Source organism: Phodopus roborovskii, unplaced genomic scaffold (genome assembly GCF_943737965.1).
Source record: "Phodopus roborovskii unplaced genomic scaffold, PHOROB, whole genome shotgun sequence".
In the NCBI taxonomy this organism is placed as follows: Eukaryota; Metazoa; Chordata; class Mammalia; order Rodentia; family Cricetidae; genus Phodopus; species Phodopus roborovskii.
In genome coordinates this window covers 9,569,595-9,582,186 of record NW_026126563.1, presented here as the reverse complement: position 1 = coordinate 9,582,186, position 12,592 = coordinate 9,569,595, and the positions used below count along the sequence as shown (strand labels likewise).

The 12,592-nt window shown below is 44.8% G+C and overlaps 1 protein-coding gene across 1 annotated transcript in view; it reads left to right on the top strand.

The window, feature by feature from the left end:
• Loxhd1 (lipoxygenase homology PLAT domains 1) overlaps window positions 1–10,421 on the top strand; it is a 139,591-nt gene extending 129,170 nt beyond the window's left edge. Inside the window, exons 40-41 of the mRNA XM_051202111.1 lie at window positions 7–165; window positions 9,922–10,421. Coding sequence (XP_051058068.1) covers window positions 7–165; window positions 9,922–10,402 — 640 coding nt within the window. The 3' untranslated portion in view covers window positions 10,403–10,421. The remainder of the gene's footprint in view (window positions 1–6; window positions 166–9,921) is intronic.
• Window positions 10,422–12,592: the final 2,171 nt, after the last annotated feature.

Below are 12,592 nucleotides of genomic sequence, written 5' to 3'. Positions count from 1 at the left end.
CTGCAGGGGGACCACAGACACATTCGAGTTTGACAGCATCTTCTTGGGAGACATTGCCTCCCTCTGCGTGGGCCACCTGGCCAGGGAGGACCGGTTCATCCCCAAGAGAGAGCTAGTCTGGCATGTCAAGACAATCACCATCACCGAGATGGAGTATGGAAACGTGTATGTACAGAGCTGAGCCTGGGGTGCAGTGGGAAATTGAACCACACGTGGGCGAGAGAGCAATGTGTGGGAAGGTGTGTTCTTAAGACCAAGGTTACCCTGTTCACACTATAAACCTATAAAGCAGGACAGGAAGAAGCCACTGTCTTGTGCTAAAGCAGTGGTTCTCAACCATACTAATGTTGTGACCCGTTAGTTCAATTCCTCATGGTGTGGGGACCCCAACCATAAGGTTATATTTGTTGCTGCTTCATAACTGCAATTTTGCTATTTGTTACAATGTAAATATCTGTGTTTTCTGATGCTCTTAGGTGATCCCTTTGAAACTGCCATTTGACCCAAAAGGGTTGAGACCCACGGGTTGAAAACCAGTGTGCTAGATGTTATCTGAACTATGTGTCTACCACCAGACAGGGGGCTAGATTAGGTGACCTTGGGTGTCTCCTGCCTTTCAATCCAGGGAGATTTCCTTACAAGAACACCAAGGGAGACATATAGCAGTGGATATTTGGACCTTTCCTTCCTTCCTTTCTTCCTCCTTCCCCTTCCCTTCCTCCCCTCCCTCCCTCCATTCCTTCTATAATGACACAGGAATGATGACCCTATGCTGGTGGCTTAGGAGGTCTCAATGAGGATGTCTTATGGGCAAGCACAGTCCCAGGCAATTCCCTAGTACTCCTACTTTCCAGGTGCCTGTGGCTTTGCATTTCTGCCATCAGGGCCTGGAGACTTGACCATTTCTGGGAGAGTAAGGGCCTTAGTGACCTGGGCAACACAGTCCATTGGTAAAGCTACAACTACTTGGTCCTATTACATCAAGCCAGTGGTTCTCAACCTGTGGGTCTTGACCCTTTTGGGGGGTCGAACTGTCCTTGCACAGGGGTCGCACAACATTATTTGGAAACACAGATATTTACGCCATGATTCAGAACAGTAGCAAAATTAGAGGCATGGAGTAGCAACAAAAATAATTTTATGGTTGGGGGTCCCCACCCCCGGCATGAGGAACTGTATTACAGGGTCACAGCATTAGGAAGGCTGAGAACCACTGCTCCAAGGCACTGAAGGGCCCAGGAGAGGCTGCGAAGAAAGCCAAAGAGCCTAGTGGGCAGAGCCGAGGCCAAGGCTTGCCTGGTGGGGTAAGACAGAGGTAAATGTGGCCCACAGGCTAGCAGGCCACTGGCTCCTTAGGCCGTCTCACCCAGGGCTGCTACTGGCCTTTTCCCACTGTGCTGCTTCCGAAGCCCTTCTTTCCCTAGGAAGGGGTCACTGCCCACACAGAAGCGACAGCCAGGAATTTCATCTCTTGTGACTCAAGTAAACAGTGTCTTCAGAAATAGGATCTTAGCATCTTGTCTCAGGGAATGAAGAACAATGCCAATATGTTCTATCGTTTAGGGGTTAAGGGACCTCGCTGACCAACACTTTGCATTAACCCTCTGTATGAGGTAACCTTATTTAGTCTCTCTCTCTCTCCCTCTGTCTCTGTATGTATGTATGTATGTATGTATGTACATTTACAGTGTGCTTTTTTATACTGGGGATAAAACCTAGAGCCGTGCACAGGCTACATTAATCATTGAGCTACATCCCCAGCCCTTGGCACTCTTGTTCATCATTAATGCCTTCAAGGTTCCAGAGGAAGGGCACACAGAGAGGCTTTCATCTATTTTTTTAACCCCAAAATCATATACTGTTTTATCTGAATTGCTTATCCAATAGATAATCACTGTAAAGTTCAAGTAGGATGGAAGAGTGGGTAAAAGACGAACATTTCCCTAGGTCCCACCTGTCAGATACGAGCACCGAGAGCTCTTTGAGGACCTCAGAGCCCTGAAACTTTTCTGATCCCTGTGGAAGCAGCGTCACCTCTAGTCTTACAACCCCTCCCCCACATCAGCCAGAGCCTTGACCCACTGGCTTTGAATCCCACAGTTTGGACGGTGTTTCTGGTTCTGTTAGGAAACATGTCCTTGTATCTGTGGTGGGGAATGAATTTTTTTTTAGCCATTTAAAATAATGATCCAAATGTGTACCAGATGACTTGGAGCGACTCCCAGGGAAGTATTACCAAGTGAGGAAACCAAGACGCAGGAAAACGCGTTTTGTACGATGCCACCCAGAAAAGAGAACACTGCTGTCCCGTATGTCTGTGTGCACGTGGGTCTGTGAGAAGAGGGGGAAGGGAGGAAGTCTGGGAGGCTGCAACCTCGGCTGTCATGTGGGTTATCTAAGGTAAGGGTGGGGTGCTGCAGCAGGGACCAGAGGAAAAGGAGGCGTAGCCCAACGGAAAGGAAGAGGGAGACCACACTTCGAAACCTGTGTTTGTGACCACACCATTTGTGCGTTTACATCAAAATGTGAATATTGCTGGATCTATGCAAAAATCTCACATTTTAGAAGAATTTTAAACTGAACAGTGAATGTGCATCTCTTGGAAGATGTTCTTGTATGTAAAAAGAAGAAGAAGAAAAAAAATCCAAATGCATCAAGTAACAAATCTGTGGAGGAGAGATCTCAAAACAGTACCTCCATTTTTTTCCCTCAAAATCTCCTTTTCCCTCCCTTCCCGATTGAATGTTCGTATTGGCATGAAGGGCCTGAGAGGTGGCTCAGCAGGTAAAAGTACTCGCTGCCAAGCCGGCTAACCTTAGTTTTATCCCTGGCAGAAAGAGAGAGCTTATTCTTACACAGTCCTCTGACGGTCACAGCGATGTGTGCCAGGTGCTTGCCCACATCCAAACACGCAGATACAAAATACACGAACAGATGTAAGAAGTGTGTTTAATTCTGTATTTGCATCTATTCGCAGCACATAGCATTGGGTTTTGTAAGGTCAGTTTCTTTCAAGTATTCCATGGATTTTTACCATGGTAAACGTTCCCCTCTCCCTGTATGCTTTTTTGTGGGTCTCCTGCCTCGCCCATCTTCCTTCCACATCACATAAACGCGCAACTGTTTAGGTATCTATTTCATAAAAATCTAGGCTCTCTAAAGGAAGGGAAATGTGATTTTTAGTAGCTTCGAGTTTGGCTTATTTTCCTAATATGATGATTTCTAGTTGTATATGTTTTCTAGAAAATGACATTGTTTCACTTTTCTTTGTGGCTCAATAAAACTCTATCATGTGTGTGTGTGTGTGTGTGTGTGTCTGTGTGTGTCATATTCTTTCATCTATTCATGTTGACAAGCACCAAGGCTGGCTCCTGGGCATAGTGCTGCAGTGAGCATGGGTGTGGCCGTATGCACAGTGCTGCAGTGAGCATGGGTGTGACTCTATTGCAGTGCTGCAGTGAGCATGGGTATGGCCTGTGCACAGTGCTGCAGTGAGCATGGGTGTGGCCCTGTGCACAGTGCTGCAGTGAGCATGGGTGTGGCTCTATTGCAGTGCTGCAGTGAGCATGGGTGTGGCTCTGTGCACAGTGCTGCAGTGAGCATGGGTGTGGCTCTATTGCAGTGCTCTATTGCAGTGCTGCAGTGAGCATGTGTTTTGTAAAGAATGACTCAGAAGTTTGATGGGGATTGCAATGAGTCTATATTCATTTTCACTAAATTAATTTGCTGGTCCATTCTTCCATTGCCTTCACTTTTTTTGGTCTTTTGAAGTTTTCATTGTAGAGGCTTCAGCTGATTTTCATTTATTGTTCCCGTTTGCGATGGTGTTTATCGATTCAGAGTGTTCTGCTAGAGTCTTAGTGTTCTTAATGTACAATGTCACATCTTCCACAGATATGAATAATTTGACTTCTTTCTGTCATATGTCTGTGTTCCTTTCATTTTTTTCTCTTGTCTTAGTGCTACAGCTATAACTTCAAAGACTGTAAAGCCTGGAGACAGTGGGCACCCTTGTCTCATCCCTGACTTTAGTGGGAATGTCTTGATTTCTTCCCTATTTAGTGCAATGTTAAATATAAGTTTGTCATAGATGATCATCATTACATTGTCCTCTTCTAGTTTCTTCTGAGATTTTTGTCATGAAGGGAAGTTGGAATTTGTGAGAAAATCTTTTCTGCAATCATTGAGATGATCATGTGACTTCTGTTCTTGAATCTATAATGTGATGGCTTAGATTTATTGGTTTATCATGTTGAACTATCTTTACATCTCTGGATGATCTTTCTGGTGTATGATTGAATACAGTTTGTCTATGTTCATCAGGGAGATCGGTGTGTGTGTGTGTGCCCTTATCTGATTTTAATTTCAGTGTAATCCTACCATTTTATAATAGATTTGGTAGCATTCCTTCCCTTTCTGGTTTGTGGCCTATAATAAACATCTGTCTTGGTTCTTTATATGTCTGGTAGAATTTGCCAGTCAGTCCATCTGGGCCTGGCCTTGGGAAAGTTCACACGCATACACACATTCTTCTGTCTCATTGCTTGTTGACTGTCTGTTGTACATATATGTATGTTGTTTGTATCATCTAAGTTTAATGTTTATAGGTGTGTGTATATAGAAATTTACCTATTCTGTATTTTCATTTTTTAATATTCAGAGAGAAGGAGAGAGAGAGAAAGAGAGGAGGGAGAGAGAGAGGAGGGAGAGAGAGAGGAGGGAGGGAGGGAGAGAGAGAGAGAGAGAGAGAGAGAGAGAGAGAGAGAGAGAGAGAGAGAGAGAGAGAGAAGAGGACAACTTGTAGAAGTTGGTTCTCAACCACCAGGTGAGATCCAGACATTGAACCCAGATTGTCAGGCCTGTTAGCAGGCACCCTTACCACCAAGCTATCTTAAAGGCTTAAATGTAAGTTTCTCAAATATGCCTTAATGATCTTCTGGATTTCATTGGTATCTGTTGTAATACCTCCCTTTTGAACCCTAATTTTAGGGATTTTAGATCTTCTCTTCCAGTTGTTTAGTTTTTCCAGTTGTTTGTCTTTATGAAGAACCAACTCTTCATTGACTCTTTGTATTATTCCTTTAGTTTTCATTTCTTTTTGCTTTATTTTTATTGTTTCTTTCCATCTACTGATTTGGATTTGACTTGCTCTGGTTCTTTCCAGGCCTTAAAGAGTATCGTTAAGCTCTCTATTTGAGACGTCTCTGATTGTTTAAATGTAAGCATTTGTAAATATAAATATCCCAACCCTGCTCTCATCATCTGTCGCAGGTTCCAGTAGGTTGTATTTTTATTATCACTAGGAATTTTTAAATCACCCTCTTGATTTCTTGGATGGGTCATTTGTCATTCAGGAGTGTGTTGTTCAGTCCCCATGAGCTATGTTGTATCACTACTCTTGGTATCGATTTTATTTTGTTGCAATAAGACAGGATATAATGGAGGAGAGTGGGGAGGGGGATAAGGTAGGGTTTGGAGTGAGCAAGGGGAAGGAAGAAGTGTCGTAACTAAATTATATTCTCAAAATTAAAAAGATAGGAGAAATTACTTGAACTTTCTTGTACTTTTAAGATTTGTTTAGTGTCCTCAAATGTCATCTATTTTAAGAAAAGCTACATGGGCTTCTGAGAAAAATGTGTTCCGCAATGTTTGGGTGGAATATTCTCTAGATGTCTGTTATGTCCATTTGATCTGCAGTGGCATTTAGCTGTGATATTTCTTTGGTGATTTTTGCTAATTTGGTTTTGTCTGTCAGATGATCTGTTCATTGGTGGAGTGGAGCACCATGATTGTGTTGAAGTAAGGCTATACATTTACTTCAATTGGGGTTTATTTTATAAAGATAATGGTCAATGCTCACTGTATATAGTTCACAATTACAATATCCTCTCGGTAGACTGTCCCCTTAGTCAGTGTGAAGGAACCTTCTTTATCTCTTCTGATTAATTTTGGTTTGACACCTATTTTGCCTACTACACCTGCTTACTTCCTAATTCCATTGAGTGGAATATCATTTTCTACTCTTTCACATTGAAGCTGTGTTTACATATTCCATTGAGGTGGGTTTCTTGTAGGCAGTAAACAGATAGGCGTTATTTTTAAATTCAATTTACTTGTCTGTGCCTTTTGATTAGAAGATCAAGATCATTAATATCTGTAGTTATTGCTGACTACTGTCGTTTCTTATTTTGTGATATTTGGTGCTTCCCTTCCCCTTATTTGCTTATATGCTATTCTAGTGTTGTTTATTGTTTTCTGTGATCTCATGGATATTTCTTTCACTACAGTTAGATAGATTCCTTCAAATATCATCTGTAATGCTGGTTTAGTGCTCATGAATTTCTTTAGCTCATTTTATCATGTAAAGTTTTTCTTTCTCTTTAAATGAAGGATTATTTTCATGACTGTAGTAATCAGGATCAGTAGTTATTGTCCTTCAGTGCGCTCAAATATACTGGCCACCCTCTCCTGGGTTTTAGAATTTTGTTGAGAAATCTTGTCTTACACCAATGAAGCTGCCTTTGTATGTTACTTGGTGCTTCTCTCTCGAGATTCTCAAGTCTTCTCTGTCTTAATGTTCTATTTCATGTTTCGTGTGGGGAATTTCTTTTCTGGGCCTTTATGTCTGGATTCTCATTGCCTCTTGTGTCTAGTTGGTCATCACTCTGTCTATGTTTAAGCAGCTTTCTGATTTCTACATCTTTAGCTTGAACTTCATCATCTATGTCTATGTCTTTGGGGGCATCTCACGGGCCTCGGGTGTCCCGTTGTGCTTTCTTATTGCTTATCACTGTAATGGTCTGAATGTTCTCATTTACTTTATATTCAAGCCCTGATATTCTGTCTTCTGCTTAACATATTCTACTGGTGAGTCTCTCCACTGAGGGTTTTTTCCCTTATTGAGCCTTTCATTTACACCCCCCATTTTTATAGTATTTCTCTCTATTGAATTTACTTTAATATCGACTTCTTTGTTTTATTCAGCAGGTTTTATGTATGTGTGTTCTCTTTGTGATTATTGTGGGATTTATCTGTATATTCTGATTTTGTGCAACATTCTTATAACCATTTTTAATTATTACCTAAGATTACATCTCATCCACATTCATTGCAGCTCATTATCATGGAATTAGTGATTTTACAGAGTTGCATTGGTGTGTGTGTGTGTGTGTGTGTGTGTGTGTGTGTGCGTGCGTGTGTGTGTGAGAGTGTGTATGTGTGTGTGCGCGCGCGTGTGTGTGTGAGAGTGTGTGTATGTGTGTGTGCGTGTGTGTGTGTGTGTGTGTGTTTCTTGTGTCTCTGCATGGTGTTTTGTACATTGGGTTGAAGGTTTAATCTTACTTTTAATCATGCATACTTGTTCAGTCTATTTATTTTCAATGTTCAGGTAGCGGGTAGGTTGTGGAAGAGTCGAGATGTCATTTATCCTCACTGACCTGGATCCGAGGCTAAACCACAGTCTGTGTGCTTGAGCTCCATCTTTGCTCCAAGAGTACAACCCTGTCTTCATAGTGACTACAAATAATATATAGGCCTATAAAAGCACAGTAGTTCAAAAAAAATTTTCAGGTGGTGGTGGCTCACACCTTTAATCCCAGCACTCAGGAGGCAGAGGCAGGTGGATCTCTGTGAGTTCGAGACCAGCCTGGTCTACTGAGAGAGTTCTAGGACAGCCTTCAAAGCTACAGAGAAACCCTGTCTTGGAAAAAAACAAAAACAAAAAACAAAAAAGGACAACAACAACAAAAAGCACAGTAGTGCTCGGATAAAAGCAATCATGCTTCAATGTAAACAATTTGGAGGGAGTTAGAAGCACTGAGAGAATGTGCCATGTCCTAAGATGTTAGTTACTTTGGGTGGGGGAAGTAAAGACACAGAGTAGTGCTAGAAATTAATATTAGAGCAACAGATAAAATGTGAGAGGAGATAAATAGGAGAACATATGGATAAAGGCAGCTCCAAGTAACTATAGAATCAAAGGAGAATGTGCTGAGGAACGCAGACAGAGCTGGGCAATGCTGTCAGTAACTGCTTGCCATATAAGCATGAGGACCTGAGTTTGATTCCCAGGATCCACAGAAAAGCCTGACATGGTGCCACATACTTATAATCCCAATGCTGGGAAAGCAGAAACAGGCAGGTCTCTGAGGTTCAGTGGCCAGCCAACCTAGTCTAAACAGTGAGAGAGCCTGACTCAAAAAGAGACAGTACTCAGGTACTCAGGTAGGTAGCACCTAAATAATTATATCTAAGATTGATATACAGCCTCTATATGTGTGTGTGCCAACATGTGTATGAAGAGAGAGGAGGGGGAGAGAGAGAGAGATACAATTAGCCTAAAATAATCCCAACTCTTGAGAAACGGAGGCAAGGAGACTCACAATCCCACACCAACCTGTGAAATCTGCCCCTTACAGGACTTGGGTGCTGATTCTGCCTGTGTGAGGACTCTCTGGCGTTTTCACACAGGAAGGACATTGGTGCCAGCCACCCATTCAGGGATGAATCACCGGCATAGGACCTGCCTGTGTGTGTTCTGGTGTTCCGAGAGCGTGGGTACTGCCACCACCTCTGTGGGTTCTCACTTAGGCAGATGCTTGGCATAGGTGCTGGGCCTGCCTTGTATGTGTTCGCACAGGGGTGGGTGTTGATACAAACCCTCCCTCTGGGAGATTCTTCTCCAGGCACAGCAGGTGCAGGTCCTGCCTCTGTGCAAGCTATCACAGGGTGAAGGGCCAGGGCTGCTCCTGTTTCTATGGGAGACTATGGCTCAGACTGAATTGCCCCTTTGCCCAACACTGTGCAATTTTGAGTCACAGTTTTTCCCTCTATCTGATCTGGAGGTATTCTTCCGACATTTCAGTCTAGCCCTGGACACTTGCTGTTGCTGGGGGTTCCCAATGTGAGTTGATCCAGCAGGGATCTCCTACACTGGCTCCTTGCCACTGCTTCTGTGGAGAGCCTCTTAGGACGGCTGCTCTCCACCCACCCCAGTGTCCTCGCCTGTGGGCACACTTACTTACCCATTGTTACATTCCTCAAGTCGTTAGCAAACACCAGGACTACTTATTTCAATCTCTGCTAAATTATTAGTGTTGTGGGAATGTTTCCTGGGGAGATGAGCAAACAGCTATTCACTCCAGGTAGGAAACCAATGCAGAACAAAGAAAGGATTCCATCCATGCAATGCGTTTAATTGGGGTTACCTAAAGGCTATAGGGAAGTAATAAGCAACTAAACAGCTGGAGAAAAAAAAATTCTCCCCCAGGAATTGCTCACTGTCCTCAGAGAGGGGCAGGGCTTGATAAGACCCTCCCGCTCAGAACCGTTAACTGCCTATAAATTCTCAAGGAGGGGCAGGACCTGACTAGCTTGTCTCTCCTCCAGGAATGGTTAACTGCCTGTAAATGCTCATGTGTCCCTCTTCCATTCCACGATGGAATGATAATGGGCTCCATCTTGTGCTGGTCTCCTGTGGGTGGAAAATCACAGCTGCTGGGAGTTCAAGGGGGTCCAGAAGACAACATGCAGCAACAACTTGGATTGGATTGGGAGGGACCCTTAGCAACTGCTCATCCCAGACTTAGGGAGCAAGAAGCATAGAGGCGGGTGGGCAGGCCCCTTGGTGTCCATCCTGAAAAGGATGGTGATTTGGACCAGAGCAGAGGAAACAGGGAGATACTAGGGGGTGGGTAGGAGAACAGACATTTGAAAGGCAGGACATGCTTGGGGGAGTGGATTTCATGTGGAATACGAGGGACAAGGAAAGAACCAGAAGAAACAAGGAGCGACTGGAAGGGTGGGGTGTGGAGCCTCAGTAGGTGTCTTGGGTGGAGCGCTGACTGGACGCTGTGGGAGACATGCGATCCTCTGCCGGCGTCTCCTGAGCTGACTCCCGTCTGCTCGTTAATGTTCTGCCAGGTACTTCTTTAACTGTGACTGCCTCATCCCACTCAAGAGGAAGAGGAAGTACTTCAAGGTATTTGAGGTCACTAAGACGACAGAGAGCTTCGCCAGTAAAATCCAGAGCCTGGTACCAGTCAAGTACGAGATCATCGTGACGACGGGCTACGAACCAGGGGCAGGCACGGATGCCAACGTCTTTGTGACCATCTTTGGAGCTAATGGGGACACGGGCAAGCGGGAGCTGAAACAGAAAATGCGCAACCTCTTCGAGCGCGGCAGCACTGACCGCTTCTTCCTGGAGACACTAGAGCTGGGAGAGCTGCGCAAGGTCCGACTGGAGCATGATGGCAGCGGCTATTACTCAGGCTGGCTGGTGGAGAAGGTGGAGGTCACCAACACCAGCACTGGAGTGGCCACCATCTTCAACTGCGGCAGGTGGCTAGACAAGTCTCGTGGGGATGGACTCACCTGGCGAGATCTCTTCCCATCTGTCTAAGATGCTCTAGCCACACCTTTTACTCTGCCCTCTGCATTCATCAGTCATCCCCCAAGACCTTCAGGGGAGGGGCTACGGCTGCAGACCTGAGATCAGGTACTCATCAGTGGCTGCTCCTTGCAAGTGACTGTTTGTGGCAGCAGCCACCTTCTGCATCCATCTCTCAGCCATACAAGAATTATTTTCATAACATGACATAATCCATGACTGTGCAAAGTTTGGTTTTTTTTTGTTGTTGTTGTTGTTGTTGTTTTTAAATTTTCTTTCCTTTTAATAGCAGTGGTACCCAGGCTGGGGCTTGCTGCTGGGTGTGGATGGAAAATCGGGGCTTCACTCAGGGGAGACAAGTGGAGAGGAAGAGGTTATCAAGACGTGTATTTTAAGCAAAAACTAATTAACACTTTTTCCCCAAAAAAGCTGGGCTAATTAAATTATTACCAACCACACCCCCACGGAGAGCTCATCTGAGCATCTGTGTACTAAGAAATGTATCTTTTCTCCCAGTTCCAACAAGCCCAGAAGCAAATGCAGAAAAGCATCAGGGGGAAGTATTGGGGTGAGCTGGCGAAAAGTAGATAATTCCTCCACTTAACAGAGACCAAGAGAATGGGTGCTCTCAGCTCGTGACACCTTGATCCTCCCCACCCCACCTCCACCCCTGTCTGTCTGTCTGTCTGCCAACCTGCCTGCTCCTTGTTCTGATCCGCTCAGTGCCCCCATCACACTTGGAGAGGACCCTCAGCCCAGAGTCCGCACCGCGTCCCTGGCACGTCCCCCTGACGTGCACTCGGTGGTGGAATGTGGCATCTGCTATCTCTAGGGCAGGAAGTGCCTCATGCTTATTGATGTGTTACATAACTGTTGGCTCGCTGCTCTTGGGATAAGGCAAAGCCCCACCATGTACCATACATAGTCAAGTTTCTCGACATCTTCCAGGTGACCTGCTTGCTTTGTGTTCCTTAGAGGGCTTGCCAGGATCTGAACATACCATCACTGAAGACTCCCAATTAAACTATTGATACTTCTGTTCATTTGGGTGTGTGTTTGCCCACAGGGCCCCTCCCCCAACCCTACCCCCACCCATTCCCCAGGTTCCTAAGACCTGGACCACCTCTAGTCTGGGAAAGTCACTACAAGCCCAAGCCCAGGGTGCTGCTCTCCATCAGTTCCACACACCTGTGCCCCCTCCATGCTCCCCTCTCTGCTATAAATTTCCTTGCTACCCATCCACCCCTCTGCTTCACCGGGCCCTGTGTTTTATGCTCTTTGTGCCGGCTCGAGGTCTTTATTTGCTGCCAGGAAATCTTTCCATTACCTCTCCCTCAAGATAAATCTGGGAGACCTCATGTGCCCACATCTATGAATGGTATGTTGGGGGGTGGGCACCTCTCTTACTGGACTTTGAGTCTTCAAGATAGACCGGAAGGTCCAATTCATCTTTGTAGCCCTAGAATTATATCAAGGCCCAGGGCACAGTGTGTGTACTAAAACTATGTGGTACTGGAAGGTTAGTATATGAAAGGAGGGAAGGAAGGAAAGAAGGAAGGAAGGAAGAGAGGAAGAGGGAAAAGAAGGAAGGGAGGGAGGAAGGGAGGAAGGGCAAGTGGGTGAATAAACGTTTGCTTATCTAAGTAAGTAGGATGAATGGATGGATGGGATGTCCAGTGGGTGGGTGTATGGAGGTGTGGGATGGATGGACGGAAGGATGGATGGATAGAAGGAAGGATGGATGGATGGATAGACTAGCGAGTGCATGGATGGAGGAATAAATAGTTGGGTAGATTGTTGGATGGGTAGATTATAAGTGGATGGATAGGTGGTTGGATGTGCTGTTGAGAGGGTAAATGGATTATATGAACAGCTGAGTTAATTTCAGAGCTTACAATACCCTGTCTACTGAGATTCATGTTGGCTCAAGCTCTGGGGATGTCCAATGTCATCATTTCTTGCCAGAATTCTTTCAAAAGCAAATCATTCTTGATCTTGATCCTTCAAACTACTCGACATGAGTCCTTCCTAGCCAGTCTGGGTCATTTCTCTGAAGGCATACTGCCTAATCTTTTTGCAACATACCTCTCCATTGATGGAATTTCCAAATATTGAAAATTGCACTTGAGACATGTATATTACACATTAGCTGACAGTTTCCACAAGCTTCCCTCTGGAGTGTATGAAAGAGAAGAACAGAAG